This window comes from Pleurodeles waltl, chromosome 7, assembly GCF_031143425.1.
Source record: "Pleurodeles waltl isolate 20211129_DDA chromosome 7, aPleWal1.hap1.20221129, whole genome shotgun sequence".
Lineage (NCBI taxonomy): Eukaryota > Metazoa > Chordata > Amphibia > Caudata > Salamandridae > Pleurodeles > Pleurodeles waltl.
Genome location: NC_090446.1, coordinates 779,731,022 through 779,751,365, shown reverse-complemented (window position 1 = coordinate 779,751,365; position 20,344 = coordinate 779,731,022). Strand labels below are relative to the sequence as shown.

Genomic DNA, 20,344 nt, shown 5'->3' with positions numbered 1-20,344 from the left:
TTTTCATCTTTCATAAAAGTCTTTGGAAGATGCTTGAGATGGTTCTGTGGTTCTTCATCCTAGCAGTAGTAACAAGTTTGTGTTATAATACCTTGCTTTTGTGAAGTGAATTTAAAAGTGTTTACAATACGTTCTAGACATGTTGTAGGTAAACCATTCTCTAGTAATGAAATTCTTCCTGAATTACATAAAAGCTTGTGTTAAATGTCTTACATGCATGCATGATGGGCACTTTTGCTCAGGTGCTTTGTAATATGTTATATGTTTCAGTTTCCTTTGAATCCATTGATAGTAGGTTGAAAGATGGATACTATTATTCATGTACCTTCAATTCAAAGTTGCTATGTGAAAGGAACAATTGCTGCAGTCATGTTTTCAAAAGCAGGAATTTGGGGGCATTTTTAGGTCTCTGCTAAAGACAACCATTTCTAATTCACTAACTATATTGTTTTTTTTGGCCAGTTCCTTGCTCATAATTGGATAGATTTGTTGTCTATCTTACTTCTCTATTTCTGACTTAATGGCTTTCCTTACTGTTCATTTAGGTCTCGCAATGTTCTGATTGGGTATGGTTTCCTTCCACTGTTGATATCTAGTCATCCTTTCCAGTTAATGGATGGTCTTTTTTCTGTCTCTCTATTCCCATTGCCTCACATCCACATACCTGCTCTTTCCCACATCCTTTGCCTCCTCCACACTCCCTTATTTTAAACAGTTTTTGCCACTCACAAAGCTATTAGTAGGCAGCCAACTTAACCATTTCAAGATGCTTCCCATGCATTTGCAGGCTTTGTCAGTGTCCCAAATGGGGGTGTTTGATTTTGACAAATCCTTTTCAAACATGGTTGCACATCCTCAGTGGCCATCTTTGACTGTGATTTGTTAAAATAAAGCAATTCATTAATACATGCCTGCTGTAGATGTTTATCCATGGCAGTCATCTATTGATGTATTTTGTAATATTTAACAAAATGCCATTCCACAATGGCTTCATCAGATGCATGTGTATCTACAGTTGCCATTTTGGAATAGCATTTTGTTATAATAATGACATTCTTTCACAAAAAGTCTTCATGGATTTGTACACCTACACAGTGAACATCTTTTTTTACATTTTGTTTTATTTTAGCAAAAAGCCATTCCAAAATGGCTCCTGACGCTGTATGTGCATTTGTGGTGGTCATCTGCTAATTGGATAGCAATAGGCATTAGCAAAGCCAAAATAAATGGCAGCTGCAACTTTCTGCTTTTACCAATGCTTCTTCTGTATACTTTGCCATTCAAATCCTCATTACTCATTAGTAGTTACCTTTGTTAGGCACTCAACTTGGACCCCTTCAAATTATGCTCTCTAGTGTTCAAATAAGGCACTTACGGGCAGAGTGTTGGGTATTGTAGATATTGAGTTTGACTTGTGATGCTTGTTGTATTTTTAGGGCAACTGAAAAAATACTATTACTGGAATGTGAATATTTCTGTGTTGCAAAAAACTGTTTGTACTATTGTGATTCTCTGAGATGTTAGAAATAAGGTGCCTAATGTGGGGTCAGGGATGGTGTTGTCCTCAATAATAAATGAGGAAATGTGTGCCTAGATATAAGATTCAAAACAGCATGTCAAACAGCAATCAATAAACAATTAGCCTTGACTTAAGGGGTCTTCAGATCGATAATTTAGAAACCATGAAGGTTTATTAAAATATTAAAGTGCAACATAGAAAGCAAGATATGTCATAGTCAATCGAAATGAATAATATTTCAGTCATACACATAAAGCTCAGGAATCCACTAAAATAGATTTTGCATGAACAAAATCTGGAACATTTTCTAACTCCAGAATATTCAGCAAGTCAAGAGAAAATCAGTCTCCTGTCCAAATCAGGTCTGTTGGTATGTATTTCTGGTCTGTGCTGCCACTGCCTCTATGGTCAGTTATATTGTCACAGCATCTCTTGCCTATTCTGCATGGTTGGTTTCTTGCCCCTGCCCCACTTCTCCTGCCTCCATGGTCCGTTGTGGTGCCACTGCCCCTCCCGGCTGCCCATCATGGTCAACTTGTTCCCTCTGCACCCTACTCCTTGCCCTCAATTGTCTGAGTCTGTGCCCCTGAGCATTGCCTACCCACAGTATTCTAATGAACAACTAGATTGCTAACATTCTATATTTATTTTTAAACTGTTGCACGCCTGACGTCATTGTGATGTAATCAAAACTGTAATACCTAAAGCATTTCCTTTAGAAATTGTAAAAATGAGAGGGTCTTATTTCTATAGAAATTATGGTTAGTGCTTTAAAACCTAAAATGAGGACATAGTGTCTGAGTTCCCAAATAGTGACAAAGCACCTAAAAATAATTCTTGCTTGTGCAACAAGAATTTTCATTTCTATTAAGGACCTGGAGGCGAGGATTATGCTTCTCCTTCTTTGCTGTTTATTAAGGTCAAAAACACAGCAGCCAATGAAAACAAAACGTTTTTCTTAAACTACACTACCAATAAGATTTATGGATGACATCACAACAACAGTCGATCAGCACCCTTCAAACGTAATATAGTCCAGAGGAACCAAATATCCTCCTCTTGCTTTGCTCTGAGATAAAAGTCTTAAGTTCTATAAAGCATTCAACAACAACATTCCTGAAACTGGTCTCCCACTTAGAAGGGACGAAGATTAACAAAAGTGTTCAGCATGCAGGTCCATTGTGTTAACTCGAAGTTGATGATGCTTCCACTAACCGGATTTTTGATCTGAAACTGTGAAGAAAATAGATGACAATATGTTAATGCTCTGTCGTAAATTAATTATGTTATGCAAGCAAATAAAGTCCTGCAAATGTAATTCTAACGTTAACAATGATTGTCTTGTGAAGGAAACAATGCATCATGCACAAATCTTGATTATAGGCATATCACTCACTTAATATATTTAAACATCTACACATTTGAAAACATTCCACTTGTAAAGATTGGGTGGAATAGTCAAAGATAAGTGGGTGGAATAATCCTCTCTTCCAAGTCCTTAATAGAATTTAAAAGTCTTGTTGCGAAAGCTAGATTTTTTTTATTGTACTGGAGGTTTAGGATTATGCTAGTTTAAAGCTGTTGGATTATAATAGAAGATACATTTACGATAGGTTTATAATAAAATGTTTTAAATGTCGAATCTGTTGACTAGTCAGCTGCTCTCATTATCTCCTGTAATTATGACCCTAGGGAGAAAGAGTTTGAGGGCATGGCCCATGTTACAGAATGAGCCCCAAACTTTGAGGTGTCAATTCCTGCTATAGCCAAAATCCATCTCACCTAGCGTGCTAAGGTAGCTGCAGTCACTGAATGGAAGGGCTTCAGGAGGGAAATCAGGAGTTGACACTCTGGTTCGATCTTCATATTCTTTTAGGCAATGGACTATGCATAATATGGGCTCTTCAGGAAAACTAGGTTACGTCACCTGTTTAGAGAGGGTTTTGGTTCTCCTTGATATGAAAAAGATAACTGCATCCGGAGAATACACTTGTCCTGAAATATCTAGGGCTCTGACATCAGAGACCTTCTTTCAAGACACCAGGCACAACAACATTGTTAGTTTAGCTGACAATTGCTTCCTCGAAAGGTCAGAGATTCAGGGCCAATGCTGTAGGAAGTTCAATGCCGAATGCCTCTCATCACTCTATTCACTAAAGGATGTTCTCCTACAGGTTTCTTATTCATTGCCATCTGGCCTGCCGAAATAGCAGACCTATAGTTATTGACTGAATAGTAGCTCAAACCTTCTGATGCCAATTCTGCCAGGAAGTTTGCTATAGAGGTAATGGCAGACCCCAAGGATCCAGATTCCGTGTGTCACACCAACGAACCCATCTGCGGCAAGTGGAGTCTGACCATGAAGCGGATGCAAAAGAACGAGATTGTTGCGAAAGGCCTGTCAGAGACCAGCATTGCTGGAAATGCACCACGCTATGAGATAGAAATTGTTCTGTGTGATCAGAGGATAGGGTATCCCTGATGGGTCTAGCAATAAGTTGTGTATCAGAGGAATCCATACTGGAGAGTCTCTGGACATTTCCAGAAGTACTGGGAACCAGGGCTGCGCTCTCCACAAAGGGGGGGGTGACCAGTATCCCTTCCGCTCTCTGATGACAAGCTTATGCTGTTACCCTCAGTATCATGATGGACGAGAGGAATGCATAGAGACGTGATCCTATCCATTGTTGTAGAAAGGCGTCCGTGGATATGGCCATGGGTTGTGGCCTCCACAAGAAGAACCGTGTATCTGATGTGAGAGGCGGAAAGCAAATAGGTCTATGTGACATTGGCCCCATCTCTCTTGGAGGGCTTGAAACACAAGGTGATGGAGCTTCCATTCGCTGGGATCCCTGAGGAATCTGGAATTCTAATCTGCTATTATATTGAGATGGTCTGGCAGGTATTCCGCTGTCACTGTTATCTGATTCTGGAAGCAGTAATGCCAAAATGTCTTTGCTATCTCTGCTAGAATTTGTGATCATGTGCCCCCCAGTTTGTTGACGTTACGTACTGCTGAGATGCTGTCCATGGATAGTAGTATGCAGCAATTGGACCTTTGGGCTAGGGTCTTTATTGCAAAGGACCTCGCTAAATGTTCCAGGCAATAAATGTGAAGATGAGACTCATTGCGGGACCAGCGACCGCATGTGGAAACTGAGACGCACATGGCCCCCCCAGCCCCACTTGCTGGCTTTTGATTCCAGGGTGACATCTGGCCTGGAGCCGAAGATGGGTCTGCCATTCTAGGGGGAGATGCGGTTTAGCCACCATTGCTGTAAGATTCTCTAGTGAGCTCTATGAGCTCTGTGTATGATAAGCCCTTCTGTAAGTGGTGAATTTTTTGGTGTTGAAGCTCCCTGTAGTGTAAAAGGGCTAGGAATATGGCTTGAATGGAGGACGCTAGTAGGCCTACAATCCTGGCCAATACTCTGAGGTATATCCTGTCCTTGAAGAGAGTTGATCGGATCTCCTTTTGGATTGAGTGCAATTTCTGGGCTGGAAGAGATAGCAGAGAAGAAGAAGAGGCTATCGGGAACCCTAGAAACTCCATCTGACAAGAAGGGGTCAGGTCTGATTTCTTTGAGTTGATCAGAAAACCCAAGTCCTGGAGCAGTTGGATGGTCCATTCCAGGTGTTGTGTGAGGGACTAGATATCCTGAGCCATAAGGAGTATGTTGTCTAAGTAGATTATCATCCGAACGCTCCTGGATCAGAGAATCTCCGTCACTGGATGCAAGATCTTGGTGAAGCACCAAGGGGCGGACGCGAGTCTGCACATCAGGACCTTGAAGTGGAACCATTGACCATTCCATCTGAACTGTAAAAACTAAGGGCCAGATGTAGGTAGCCTTTTGCACACCGCAAACTGCGAAAAACGCAGTTTGCGACGTGCAAAAGGCCAAACGCGATGCACAACTGCAAATTGCGAATGCGGTCGCAAACCAACTCGCAGTTACCATCCACTTGAAGTGGATGGTAACTCATTCGCAAAAGGGAAGGGGTCCCCATGGAACCCCTTCCCCTTTGTGAATGCCCCAAAAAATATTTTTCAGAGCAGGCCTATGGACCACTGCCTACTCTGAAAAAACCGAAACCAAATGGTTTCGGAAATGTTTCTTTTTGCAGCTCGTTTTCCTTTAAGGAAAACGGGCTGCAAAAAGAAAAAAAAAACTGCTTTATTAAAAAAGCAGTCACAGACATGGTGGTCTGCTGTCTCCAGCAGGCCACCATCCCTGTGAGTGCATGGACTCGCTATGGGGTCGCAAACTGCGACCCACCTCAGTAATATGCATGAGGTGGGTCTTTGCGACCCCATAGCGAGTCGCAGAAGGTGTCTGAGACACCTTTCTGCATTTTGTTTTGCGAGTTGCAATTTGCGAGTCGCTATGACTCGCAAATTCCAAGTCGCAAATTTCTACCTACCTACATCTGGCCCTAAATGTGAAGAGAAAATAGCGGGATTGATAGATAGGCATCCTTTAGGTCTAAATGGACCATCCAGTCGCCCTCTCTGAGAATGTCTCTGAGGACGTGGATCCCCTCCATCTTGAAGTGTCGATAAAGGATCCAACTGTTGAATTCTTTCAAATTGATCACTAAATGTGAGACTCCTCCCTTCTTGTTTACCACAAAGATGATGCTGCAAAGCTCTGAGAAGTCGGGTTGACATAGCGAGATAGCATCTTTGTTCAACAACTGGTTGATTTCTTGTTGAAATAAAGGTGCGTTCTTTTAGGGAAAAATTGATCGGTTGAGGTAGAACTGTCTCATGTAGGTTCCCAAAGAACTCTAGGTGAAAACCTGAGACCATCTCCAGTACCCACTGGTCCATGGTTAACGTGGAGCAATTGTCTAGAAAGAATCTGGTTCTGCCCCCTAGTGCTACTGATGAATGAGGTATCAGTCTTACCTTGAGGGCTGGTGTTGGATCCATAGTTGGTTCGGTATGAACATCTACCGAAGTGTGCTAGTCCTGCTCGCACACTGGTAGAAGGTGTCTCTGTGTGAAGTGTATCCTCTGCCTGAGGAGGTGTAGCTGGCTTGAGGACTGCATGTGGGACGGCTGGACAGCGATTTCTGCCAGCCCTGGTAAAAAGGCCTTGCTGAAATACTTTATTCAGCGAGTTCTGGGCCTTGTCCAGAGCCGTGAAGGCATGGGCAAATTTGCCCAGGACCTTTACAAATCTGTCCCCAAACAATAGACCATTGCCCAGTGGTCCTGGTTCTGCATTGGTCAGATTTGCCAACTTGGGGTCAATACATAGGAGGATTGATCATCTTCTCTCCATGGAGATTGCACAATTTGCATTGCTTAACATGCATAATGCCCTTTGAGACCAGCCTGCTAATGTTTTGGGATCTATGGGGAGCCGGATTTTTCAGTGCCTACTGTCAGTTCCAGAATCTTGCATAAGGGGTCTGCTAGGTCAAGCACCTTGTCCTGGCATGATATGCAGGATATATCTATAACCTTCTTGGGGTCTTTAGAAGAATGTTTAAGGAAGGTCGCTAGAGTGGGATCTTGTTTAGGCGTCAGGGCAACCTTCCCGGGGATATCCAGTCAAGGGCATTCTGAGTGGAGATGGTTCTTGACCTCTTTGTTAAGGGTTTTTCTCAGTCATGTTTGAGTGTACTCCGCAACTGGAGGGATGGGGGTCCAGTCCGCCGATCTAGGGTGAATGATGGTGGCATTAGGATCTAGACCTTCACCAGTCGGGGCAGTGGTTTGTATGTCATCCGGAGAATGGCATCTATGCTTCAAGTGTCGTCATCGGAGTGTGAGTGAGGGGAGCGAGAGTCAACAGAGGCATCATCCTGAGGAGGGAAGGAGGGGGCTTAGGCGCTGGAGGAAGGCAGGGCTAAATACTCGTGGACCGTTACTGTGGCTGTGGGCTGGGCCATGCGGGCCATGGGAGCTGCATGGGGCCATTTGGTGTGAGGTAGGCATTATTTGTCTGCGTGGGGAGGAAGGGGCATGGGGTTAGATAGGCCATAGGGGGGACGGTCAAGGCGTACCTTTTTAGTTGCCGAGCAATAGGTTGTAGTGCCACTGCTGGGGCCCTGTTGACTGATTGGTCCACTGAGGCGTCAAGGTCATGCACAATGTCCTCAGCAAGGAGCAGGTCTTTATGCTCCTGGAGATATGTGGCTTCGTCAGAGGGCTGCCTGTCAGTCATAGTGACTAAAAGTGGAAAATTCAGAATATTTACATCTAATTATGAATAAATATCTATTTTCTTGACTTCTAGGTGTAAGTAATAGGAGGGGAGGGAGCCCCAGTGTATATTAGCCCGAATAAGAGGCTTTGGGCACTTTGTATGTGAAAACACAGAGAAAGCATAATTGCTCTATAAAGCTTGTTTCCCCCTCAGGATAAATCCTGTAATAGCCAATTTTACAACCCCGGCAGCAGGGCATGAGGAAGACATTTAGCTCACACGCTTAGTGACTGCTATGTGGAAGCCGACTCACAACTAGATGAGTCTCAGCATGGGCCCGCATTCCAAATTTGAATTGGAAACTGACCTGCAGCGCTTTGTGCGCACGCGGGCAGTGAGCCAAAAACAGGACTGCAGTCCTCATGCAAATGCACTCCGGCCTCTCAGGGTGCAACAAATGTATTGTGGCCTGATCCTGGGAGCGGTATGCGGTGATTACATGAGCCATGTAATCTGATCGTGCGATCCCTCTAAGAGGCGCCAATGCCGTAAATCAGGGGCTCCCCTCCGCTGAGTAACCGTGTGCACTTGTAAGACAAGAAAACACCACACGCGCTTAAAAATGCTCATTGCCACTCGTGTTGCACATCAATATATGGCTAATCAACATATACAGAAGTTTAGCATTCTTCAACATATGAAAGGCTTGGTACTCATCTTTATGCGAAGCAGCGAAGAAAGGGGAGGATATTTGGTTCCTCTGGACTATATGACATTACAGCCAGATCTGCAGACTTTGCAACTGGTGAACCAGGTTCGAATTTTAGCATCGGCTCGACATCCTATGATTCTGGGCAAATCACTTAATCTCCCCATACCGAAAAATGAAAATGAATGTGACCTTGTTTAATGTAACTGATGGTCATGTAAAGCACTCCAGTACCGTCGGGTCAGGTATGCTCTATAAAAAAATTGCCAAGTGTTTTGCACACTTCTGTCATTGGGCTCTACTTGGGCTACATTTCGGTGATATTTGTTCTACATTTAGGCTACTTTTTCTCTGGTGGCCATCTTTGGAGACTTATTTGTTATGAAGCTCCCTAGTCTCCTCATTTACTGCAGTATCCTCATTAGAAAATGCTTTTAGTTTTCAACTTTGATTCCACACTTTTGGCATAAATTGAGAATGTTAGTACTCTAGTTGCTCATTAGAACATTGTGGTGAAGCTTCTGATCACCGGGGAGTTAACTGGCAGTCTGCTGCTTTGACAGCTGCAGCCAAGTCAAAGCAAACCAAGTCCGCTTTCTGAGAGCAAGACCTGTCAAACAGGTCCCACTGTCAAAAAGCAGAGTTATCATCTGTCTTCCCTGTGCTTAGATATGCTTGCAGAGAAGACAGATGGAAACTTTGCTACAGCAAGCAGGGATCTGCTGTTAAAAGCAGCTGCCTGCTTGCTGGAGCAATGGGATTGTGGGGGAGGCCTTGAGGCTTCCCCCGTGGTCCCAGGTAGCTCGTAAAGGGCATTGTATAAAATACATTTTAAAAAAATAGACAGTGACCGCAGGGGAGGCCTTGAGCCACCCCCACTCCCAGATAACCCCTAAAGGGCTACAAAATAATGTATGAAAAAACCAAATAGCTCAAGTCGCAGACCTTCACACTGAGCATTGAGGGTTCTAATCCAGGTTGTATCCCTTCTTTTTTTTATTCAAATGTTTAAGGCTCACACTAAAAGGTGATCTTTCTTTTCTTAATTGACAAATACATTTTTCTTTTCAATTTGCGCAGAAATATATCATTCTAAATATATCATTCATCAAAGCCTAAAAAACTCTCTCTCATCCTCTTACTCTCTTTCTTTCTCTCTCTCTTTCAATCTCTATCTCTCACACACACACCCACTCAGACCCTTTCTCTCTATCTCTCTCTCTCTTTCAATCTCTTTCTCTCACTCACACACCCACTCAGACCCTTACACAGTCACTGACAAACCCACTCTGGCACCCATTCACAGACCCACTCAGACCCTTGTGCACCAACTCACAGACCCACTCAGACATACATGCACTCACTCATAGCTCCAGTCAGACCCTCACAGACCCACTAAGCCAGTGCTGCATGCACTCTCATACCCAGACATAGACTCTCACAGCCACTCTCACCCCCAAATAAACTCTCTTGCACCTATTCTCACACCCAGAGAGATATGCCTTTGGTCAACTCCCACCACGCACAGCCAAAGGACCGTGTACAGGGTTGGGTGGTTGGTAGCAGGAACTGGCTGAAGGCCAGGTCTTGTGGGCAACCCCTGCTGTGTAGTAACTATAACTTGTGGCGCCCTAAGGTAACTATAGCCCGTGTCCCCGCCATGCACATTTTTATTCCTCAAACATTTTACTGCAAATATTACAATGATATTATCAATGATGACATCAAAGATGTTATAATTGCTGTAATTTGTGGGGTAATTAGCAGTGCATGGCAGGGGCGCGAGTTATAGTTACCTTAACACACAATTTATAGTTACTTGAGATAGCTCTAACTATAACAGTACCAATAAAATCTGTATTAAAAACTACAACAGGTGAATTTCTATGGTTTTGTACATTTAAAATTTGAGCCTACCAATAACATCTGTGTAACCTTTGTTTTTTTAAGTGAATTTCTATGGTTTTAAAAAAAAATCTATTTCCTAATTATAATGTCCTTGTAACCTTTGTTTTTTAGTGAGAAAATAAGTAAGTGAGTTAGTGAGACAATCAGTGAGTGATTGGGTGAATGAGTACTGCTGTGAATGAATAAGAAGGGAGGCCTGCGCAGCCCCCTCACATTCAACGTAACAGCCTTCAGTAAGCCCAGGAGGCGGGCCCCATGTGCCCTCCACCTTATTTTCCACATGCCCCCGGGTCCTGGCCCACCTGGGAGGCTAATAAAAAAAAGGGCATGAGACCACCCACCCCTTTTTTTTTTTAAATGTCAGGAGAATCCAGGATCCAAGGATTCTTCCGATATTTAAAAAAAAAATGTTTTTTTAGCCCTGGCAGGGTCCATAAGGGTCCCCTAAACCAAGGCCATGGGCTCAGGGTGACCCTTCCCTGGCCCTTTTCCTTTTTTTCACTTTTTGTTCTGGGACTCGGCGGTGCCAAAGTTATTGGCAAAACAAAAAACACTCTTCCTATGGAAACTAGGTCCTAACTTTAAATACCTACTGGCAACGGCCAGTAAGTTTTTTATATATATAGAGGTGTACTGTTAGGAAGACAAAGTGTAAAAGAAGATGGCTGACATAAGATATTGTTCAAATGAAGGAATTAAGGCAAATGAAATTGAATGCAGTGAGAAAGAAAGATCCGTTTTCAAAGTAGATACTTTTTCCCTTAATGGAACATTGCAAGTCTCCCTCAGATACAATTCATACAAACAATTATTTCTCTTTGTTCATTATTCTTTTATCAAATGGACCCCTCTTGGCACAGTTCATTATGACAAATACTACTGAGAAACATTATGTACTGTGACAGTACTTCTATAAAGGGATCCTTTACTTGCATGTAAAAGAACAAGCTATTGCTCACTGAAATGCACTTGAACATGTTGGTTAAGTTATTGTTAACAAAATGCAATATCCATTTCCACATAAATGACGCATATACCATTCTTTTGTTTCCAAAGCGTTGCTTTAAAGGTCATTGTATCTGGCTTACCCCAGATATCCTGAAGCAGGACGGCAACTGGGGAGCATGGAGTGGCTTTGGCTCGTGTTCTCGAACTTGTGGCACTGGCGTGAAGTACAGGACAAGGCAGTGTGATAATCCACAGTAAGTTTACTATTACTTGGCATTTCTTAAGAGGAGGCTTCTCGTTAGGTGTGTATGTCTTTTATCTTCCCTTTTCTCCTTCTTAGGGTTGAGCCTGCGAGTGCATGTGCCAGCGCATGCGTCGAGCTTGCAAGACTCTGTCATGTTCAGTAAAGGGCTTGGAGCTCGCCTGTAGCTCACCATTTGTTCGTTTGCGTGGCACTTATCTTTGCAGCCTTGTAATTCGTCGTGGCAAGCCTGGTATCATTTCCGTTCCTCTGTGTGGAGCAAGGATCAAGCACTAATTAATTTCAATTTAATTAGTTCCCATTGGCTGCCCCTGATGTGATCGAGGTACTATTTTGTTCATTTTAACTTCCAGTGACCCACAAACAGAAAGCTTGTGATTGGCAAAAATGTGCCCAGCAGGCCAAACAAATATGCAGAGTTTTATTTTTTACAACCAACTTTCTTTTATTTTGTTAAGTTGTCTTTTCTCAGTTTCCACTCATGTTTTCTTTTGCTTTTGCTCGTGGGAGCTGTTGTCAAGAGATGACAATTAACTTGTTCGAAATATGCGAGACCTACCACTGCAGTATAGAGTGTTTTACTACTGCAGTATAGAGTGTTTTACATTTATAGGACTTTAGAAGCTAAAGGCCAGATGTATTATTCTCATTCTCAAACAGGGATGTGCAGTTGGCACACCGACTAGTTTTTAAATGGGAAAGCACTTTGCAATACACTCTATATACTAATAAGTCACATCGCACATTGTTTATTTGCTGGGTGTCAGAAAATGACCTGTCTATTGACTATTAAATAGACAGCTTGTAATTTGTGACTCCCTGTGATTGGCACCATAGACCTCCTACATTGTATTTGCTTTCCAAGCAGCAAACATTTAAAAACACAGCCATAAAAGGCAGCAGGTGCTGCTTTATAAAAATACTTTTTAGTTGGGAAGACATTTGAATGGAGCAGGTGGTGGTCTAAAGGCCACCAGTAAGCTTCACAAAATGGCAGGTGAGTTACCACCACAGGTCAGGCATTAGTATCTCATCATAAGGATTACAATCACAATTGCGCTCACAAACCATTGATACCTTCTTTTTTAAATCAGAAATAAGAGGAGGTTGCACCCTTTCCTGCCACTACTTTTGATTTAGAAAGGATTACAAATCAATTTTACAAGCCAGAATGAATTTCGGAAAAAGCCCTTTAGCATTTGCACACCCTGTAGGGTGACCCCGTACCTCCATGTCATTACTGACACTGTTTCCAGTCCTGGAGTTTGTGTGATAGCCTAATGCACTCTGGGATTTGCTTCCACTGAACTAACTAGACTAACACTCCTCGATGTGTTATAGATCAGGACTGGAAACTCTGTCATTTTGGGAATCACAGGGCTCATGACTGCAAAATTATTTTGTACATCTAGTCTTAAATAGTAAATATGGAAAAAACAAAAGTAATGGTATAAGGGGAAAGAAGAGAGAGTTCTTCTGGTTCCAGGGAGGAGAAAAGGTAGAAAAGGTTGAAAAATATAAATATTTAGGTATATTGTTCGATTCAAATTTAAGATAGAATGATCACATAGAAACTCTAAAAGCAAGAGCCCTAACATCAGTATAAGGATTAAAACAGTTTAGTAGAAAAATACGGTGGACCGGCCCTTAGACCAGTAATTTTGGCTTTTAATGCAGTGGTACGCCCCCAATTCCAGCATGGGGCAGAAGTCTTAGCATTTTCTGGAAAGCTAAGTTGGGAAACAGAAGAAAGCAAATGTGTAAAACATTTGCTATCTTTACCACCCTCATGTATGATACAAGCCATAAGGGCAGAGTGCCAAATGACCGCATGAAGTTATCAAGGACCGCAAACTACGTTGAAATTCTGGCTGAATCTGACAGATGAGGGAATTCCCAAGCTTGCAAAACTGTGTAATACAGAAAAAAAGACAAGCAAACTAAATTGGGCAGCACAAGGGAGAGGACTGCTGGGAAGGGTATGTACCTTCCTAGGTTTCAGTGTTAACCAATGGAGTGGGGAACCAATTCCGAGCGCGGTGCTGCACGATATGACAAATAACAGTGCAAGAGGATTAGATTTAGAGTACTTGGAAAATAAAATTTCCACCCAGCACATGGTGGAGGGGTGGAGGAAGGTCGAAAATGTTGCTTCTATAGAGGCACTACCCAATCGGAAATTACGAGAAGCAGTGTTAAAATTTAGAATTGGGTCAAATCTTGGTTATATGGACCCCAAAGTAAAAATGGGATTTAGAGACGACCAGGCTTTATGTACATGTGTCCTACAACAAGAGGGTAGCGCCTGACATATTTTAGTAGATTGCTTATGGCTGTTAAAAGTGCATAAAAAGTTTTAAAAAGCAATTTTTAAGGAATATAATATTAATAATCGGGACCAAGCGCTGACATTATTGACAGATATGAGATCTTTGAATGTGACTTGTTCGCTAGGCCGTTTTCTAGTTGCAACAAGAGACGCCTTAGCTGGACTTATATAGGACTTGCGTGCAGATAGCATGTAAAGTTTAAAGTTTGGGGTGTCTCTTTTTAGGTAAATGAATGATATTACAAAGAAGGTGCTGCGCCATGTCATATATATTTTATTATTGTCCAATTAAATGCACAATGTATTTTACAGGATATATTTTACATAGACCTGAGGGTGTTAAAAATGAGATTCCTTTTAAAGTTATCTGGTATATATTGACTCCCCCACTTTGATATCTGTATAATTGGCTTGAGGGAAAAGGTGAAATAATTTACATTATGCTACTTTGCACAATCCTGTTTGTATTGCCCTTTTAGTTTTTTAAATGAAATCTTCATTTTATAACTGAAGTTTTATTATTCTTAATGAGTATCAGTTGTAATGCTGTTTATGATGCACTTTTATGGTCTAAATCAGGCCGAATAAAGATATTTGACTGACTGACATCTGGTCTTAAATAATATAATAGACATTGTTAGTTAGATTGCAGCACTTAAGCATTAGTATCAGAGCAATGATGAAGCGAATCATCCACTTTTTATATACTTGAGCTTGCAAAAAGTAATTCTGTTATAACTGTAGTCAGACACTTGCATAATCCTTTATTTTAAAGTAAACTGAGATTGCCTATGGCATTAAAGGTGCAGTGCAGTCTAGATTATCCTGCCTTCCAATTTGTGAAACTCAGAATGGGGAAGTAGTTATGCTCCCTCTAAATACTCTATATGACAGTATTGATCTTCACTGGATGCAATATTTCCTCATAAAAAGAACAGGGTACCCTATAAAAATATAGTATATTTAGAAGGGGGTTTCCTCTTTAACTGCAGGTGGAAAGGAATCCTGCTATTTCTCTATCCAATACGGTTACACTTCAGATTTGGGATGGGGGGGCTGTTTTTCCCTAAGTAGGGAAGAAGGAGGAGGATGCTAATATTGAAGGACAAGAATGTTCTCCCTCACCAATGGGACAATGACATCAATAGGCTACATGTATGTCACAGTGACATAGCACTTCTAAATGTGAGTTTAAAAAGTCTGCCATCATTTAATGCGCAAATTCATGTAGGTGCACCAACTAATTAATGAGGTGCATTACCCAATTAGCCTATAATTGCACATGCTTTGTTTAGACTGGAATAGATTGGTTTGGGAGCAAATATACCCTCAGAGAAATGAGAAAGCAATATTTAGGAATTATGGATGGAAATTCATTTTTACAGCTGGCCAGTGCGATCTCATAGGGCGGATAGGCAAGACAGAGGACAAAGAGAGTCAGAAGGATAGTGGTGTGGCTAATTTACTGAACCAGTTTGTTTGACTTATCTGTCCTCGAGTTGTAGTGAGTCCTCTGTGGTAGGATCAGAAGTATGATATGTTGGCCGTAAATTCTGGCCTTGAAGATCTCTCATGGAAATAGAAGAGCTTGAAAATAAATTAGGCATTCATTTTGGCAAGCCTTCCACATGCAGTTCAAGAAACCTGTGTGCTACAGGAAACATAAAAGATTTAGGGCTCACTTTGCTCTCTACACCAAATAAAATAAAGACAGAACTACAGGCCACTTTCTGACCTGGGTTAAATCAACCAGTTGTACTATTTGTGTCCAAATGGTGTGAGTTGGCTCCGCCGCCCGTCAAAGTCAGAATGACCCCCTTAGGGGCTAAGTAATAAACAATCTTAAAATGTGATATTAGCTTCAATAAATCAATGGAAGTGGTTGAAACTACTTGATGATCATGTCCATGAGTGCATCCCTAAGAAATCCGTTTCAGAGCTTTCACTGTAGGTTGTTTAACACAGGCTCAATATGGACCTTGACAAATCACTAATATATGTCACAGTTGGATAAAAATGAACATGTAGGATTTTGTGTTAGAGCATAATGTTCAGTGATTACATGTATGGCTTGTGAGAAATTGGGTTACTAGTTGACTGGGGTGTGAGCCAGTCAAGCTGAAAATCTGTGTATGCTTGTATTGCCATTGTTTCACTCATCCTGAAATGCTTACATACGAATGCATGTTTTCATTTCTGTGTTCAAACAATAACAGAGATGTGCAGTTTCCAGGGACACACTGTCATCATAAAAATAGTTCTAACTTTGATCTTTTCATTAGATTTGCTTCCATAAATCAGTAGAAGTGGCTGAAAACACATAATGAACATGTCCATGTGTGCATACATAAGAAATCCATTTTAGAGCCTTCAATGTTGGTTATCTAGCCCAGACTCAATATGGACCCTGTCAAATCACTAATATATGTCACAGTTGTATAAAAATGGGCACGTAGGATTGTGTTTTAGAGAATAGTGTGTGGTGCTCACATGTATGGCGTGTGAGAATTTGGGTTACTAGTTGACTGGGTTGTGAGCCCTGGTCAAGCAACAACCCCTATCCGTGTCAGGGTAAGGCACAAGCAAATCCCTAAGTATCCGGTGCACACTCTTTGGTAGCTTGGCACAATGCAGTCAGGCTTACCTTAGAGGAAATATGTAAAGTGTTTGTGCAACACTTCAAGCAGTAAAACAGTGGAAATATCACACAAATAGGATCCCACATACAGATAGAAATGTAGAGAAAACTTTAATGAATAAAACAAGACCAACATGACAAAACTCTAATCATTAGAACTGAAGATGTGAATTCTAAAAGATTTTGTAGAAAATAGCACCAAACAGCACAAAGCGCAAGCTCTAGTTGTGCTGGACCAGGTCAAAGCCACACATTCAGGCCGACTGTATTGGAGCAAAGGCCAAACACAGGTTGGTCCTGCTGAAGTTTACCTTCTCAAGTTCATAATAAGAGTCCTGTTCATGTTGATGAGGGCCGCGAGAAGCAGCAAGACATGACAGGATGCTGTTGGCGAAGAGCGGGAAGGGTGGACGTTACTGGAGCTTCTCATTGATGATCCCTAGCAGAGGCCAATGCTGCAGTGTGAAGAGTTAGGCTGACAAAGCTTTGCACCGATTTGAAGTGTGAGCAGCAATGTCTTGATGCAAGTGGGCCCATTTGTGGTCTTGTAGATCCCAAAAGCATGATTTCAGTGCCCTTGAGCCATACCAAGAGTCCAGGAGCTGTGAGGCACCACTTAGGGGTCAGGATCTCACTGCATTTGGGTCCCGGAAATGGTGCAGAATTTTGGGGAGCCTTTTATATCTTTGAGGTTCAGATCTGAAGACCAGAAGGCTAACCCTTGGAGTTACTCTGGAGTCCTAGGTTCAAGATGAAGTTGCAGGCCCAGGTTTGCCTTTCCAGGCCAGAGGGGAACAAGTCAGCACAGCAGGCCAGCAGTTCATATAGAGCAGTTATCCAGGAGAGTGGCAGTCCTTGTAGCAGCACAGCAGTCCCTCTTCCTTGCAGAATATTCACAGGACCAGAAGTATACTGAAGAGTTGGTGTCTGTGGTCCAGTATGTATACACATTTGTCCCATTGAAGTGCAGAGAAGCTTCTACAGGCATGCATTTGAAGTGCACGTATGCCCTGCCTTCCTGACCCTGGCACAAAACTAACTACAGGGGATATGCAGCTCTTTTTGTGGAGACAGGATACTGCCTATTCAAGTGTAAGTGGGGATGGGTACAGCTCCTCCCTCCCATCCTACCAGTGATGGCCCATCCAGTCACACCTAAGCTCCTCATTGTATGTGACTGTCTAGGATGAATACACAAATCACACCTGTCAGCTACACCCAGTCATGTGACTCAGAAACAGGCTGAAGGCATCAAATGGCTAAGGTAAGAAAATGACAACTTTCTGAAAGTGGTGTTTTCAAAATTGTAATTAAAAATCTGATGTCAACATAAGCTAGAATTTTAAATTCCAATTCCAGAGACACCAAACATGAACTGGTCACCTGTTCCCATTTGGAAATTTAACTTATAAAATGTAAAGAGGTAACTCAAATATTATCCTATGGGGGAGGCAGGCCTTGAAGTAGTGAAAAATGAATTTAAGACATTGCCACTACCATGACACATAAAACCTAAAAGTACATTTCCAACTTTATAAATAGATTGCACCCTGCCCTCTAGACTGACCAGGGCCTACTGTAGGGGTGACTTATATATATCTGAAAATGGAACATTTGGGCCTGGCAAAAGGTTTGTTTTTACCAGGTTGAAATGGCAGTTTAAAACTGCAGACTCCCAGGATGCAATGCCAGGCCTAAGATATGGTTAGAGAACATAGTCAAAATATAATTTGTAAGTCCATTCTCATTGGCCAAACTGAACTGCATGAAGGTAACATCCAGTAGGTAAAGCTTCAGGACAACATGGCTAGCTGCCACCTGGCCCCTTACTATTTATTCTGGTTGGATCTGTTTGTTTACAGTCCGGGTTAGAGAGTGTTCACTTTTAAGGAGGTTAAGCACCATCATGATAACATTTTCTATTCCGTGACAGCATTGCACCCTCAGGTTCAGCCCAACTTCATATCCGGGCTTGAAGGCACTGAACATTAATAGGAGCATGGAATCAAGTCTGTCTTTCCTTCTGGGCTTTATGACATTAATATAGAGCAGCAGGAGTATGAGTAATACTCTTTCCACTTATTGGCATATATTGTAGATTAAGGGCTTGATTTAGAGTTTGACGGATGGGGTTACTCCGTCACAAAAATGAGGGATATCCCATTCACTGTATTACGATTCCATAATATTCTCCAGAAATCATAATACGACAGACAGGATATCCATCACGTGTGTGACCAAGTAACCTCTCTGGCAAACTCTGAATCAGGCCCTAAGTCTCTTTCCACCCTTGCTACTCTGGGAGTCTACACCCTGGAGGTGTGCTAGCCTCTTCCTCTGAGTGCCTTCCAGTAAATACCAAATGAGGCACAATCTTAAATGCTATTAGCTCCTCTTCAGAAGTCAAATCTCATTTCTGCTTGGTGAAGTAGGTTAGTGGAAAAGGGGAGACTGCCAGGCTGGTGATAAATGGGTTGTGCCACAAAAAGAGGCAGGCAGATAAAGCAAAGTTCTTCCAAGTCTCCAATATTGCCCTATAGCACAGTAGCCCTTAGGGAGGATAATATTGATCTTAATAATGATAATCTGTTATTTGTACAGTGTATTTATCCAAAGTGCTTTACATAAACACTTTTTAATAAACAATTATTATTACCCAATTCAAATTGATACACAGTTTACTTTCCTCTGAAGAATGAAAGGCTGTGTGAATTTGCTGGGATGAGTTTGAACGTGGAACCTTTAGATCACACACAAATATCAACAGTGAGCACTTATCCCTGAGCTATTTTACAAGTTAAAGGTCATAATAAACATAAAGGTGCAGAAAGAAGTGCAGGTGATGGAGCACACTGACACCTCAGCACCTGCTTCCTTTCTTGATAGGTCGGTTAGGTTGTGGTATTTGTTTGTAGCCTTACTTCGCAGACGGAGAAATAGTCTGTGCCTTCCTCTCTCCATAACCAGACTCTAAATTCTAAAGGCTGTGCTCCTGAGTTTTCCCCTCTACAATTTGGAGTCAGAACTCGCAAGGACTGTGGTTTACCTCCACCCTACCACGTTGGTACAGGCACTTCTTCTGCCTGTGAACATAAGCTGATCCACTTGGTTGCTTTGTCAATTTCTACAGTGCAATTCAATTATTTTGTGATGCCTTGAATTGAATGTTTGAGGGCAGAGGGGCTGTACTGATTCTATTAGTATCAGGCCATCTCAGTATACTTCTACCACTGATTTTGGCAGGATACAATATGAGACCTGCCTTTCTGGACCCAGTGACAACAGTACGTAACCTCCTGGCACCAGTAATAGCATGGTTTCCACCCACCATTCTGGATTCTACATCAAGTTCCTTCACCCTTGGAAATGTCCCATCTTTGCAAGCTTCCAGACCACTTCTGAATAGAAACCAACATCGAATGGCAGAGAGTATGATGATACTGGTACCACTGGAATATTTATCTTCATAATTGTGCCTTATCACTTTATGCAATCACTTTACCCATACACAGGCTATACCTAAATAAGTAAATTTGTAGGACATTTAGGAAGCGTTCTGTCTATTTCACAATGAGTAAAGGTTTGTGACTAAAAACTATTTGGGCCCAACATTTTACAAGATTCCAGTTTATTTTAATGGTAATTAGTGTAATGCAAAATTATATCGTGCCTTGCCTTCTTGGCGAAGTTCAGATTGTTACTTAAGACAAACAGTCTTCTTTGCCAATATCATTAAAGCATATAGCTATAAATAGGGCTAACACTACATCTGTGTACATTTCATTCACATCAAGATATTACTGCACATTTTAGCAACAAGTATATTTCGTTAATGTAATCTGTATGACACCAATGTTTTGAATAATTTCA

At 41.8% G+C, this 20,344-nt stretch overlaps 1 protein-coding gene across 1 annotated transcript in view; it reads left to right on the top strand.

The window, feature by feature from the left end:
• ADAMTS2 (ADAM metallopeptidase with thrombospondin type 1 motif 2) overlaps positions 1-20,344 on the top strand; it is a 1,546,369-nt gene that overhangs the window by 1,189,782 nt on the left and 336,243 nt on the right. The window contains exon 11 of the mRNA XM_069199292.1: positions 11,354-11,499. Within this exon, the coding sequence (XP_069055393.1) occupies positions 11,354-11,499 (146 nt within the window). The remainder of the gene's footprint in view (positions 1-11,353; positions 11,500-20,344) is intronic.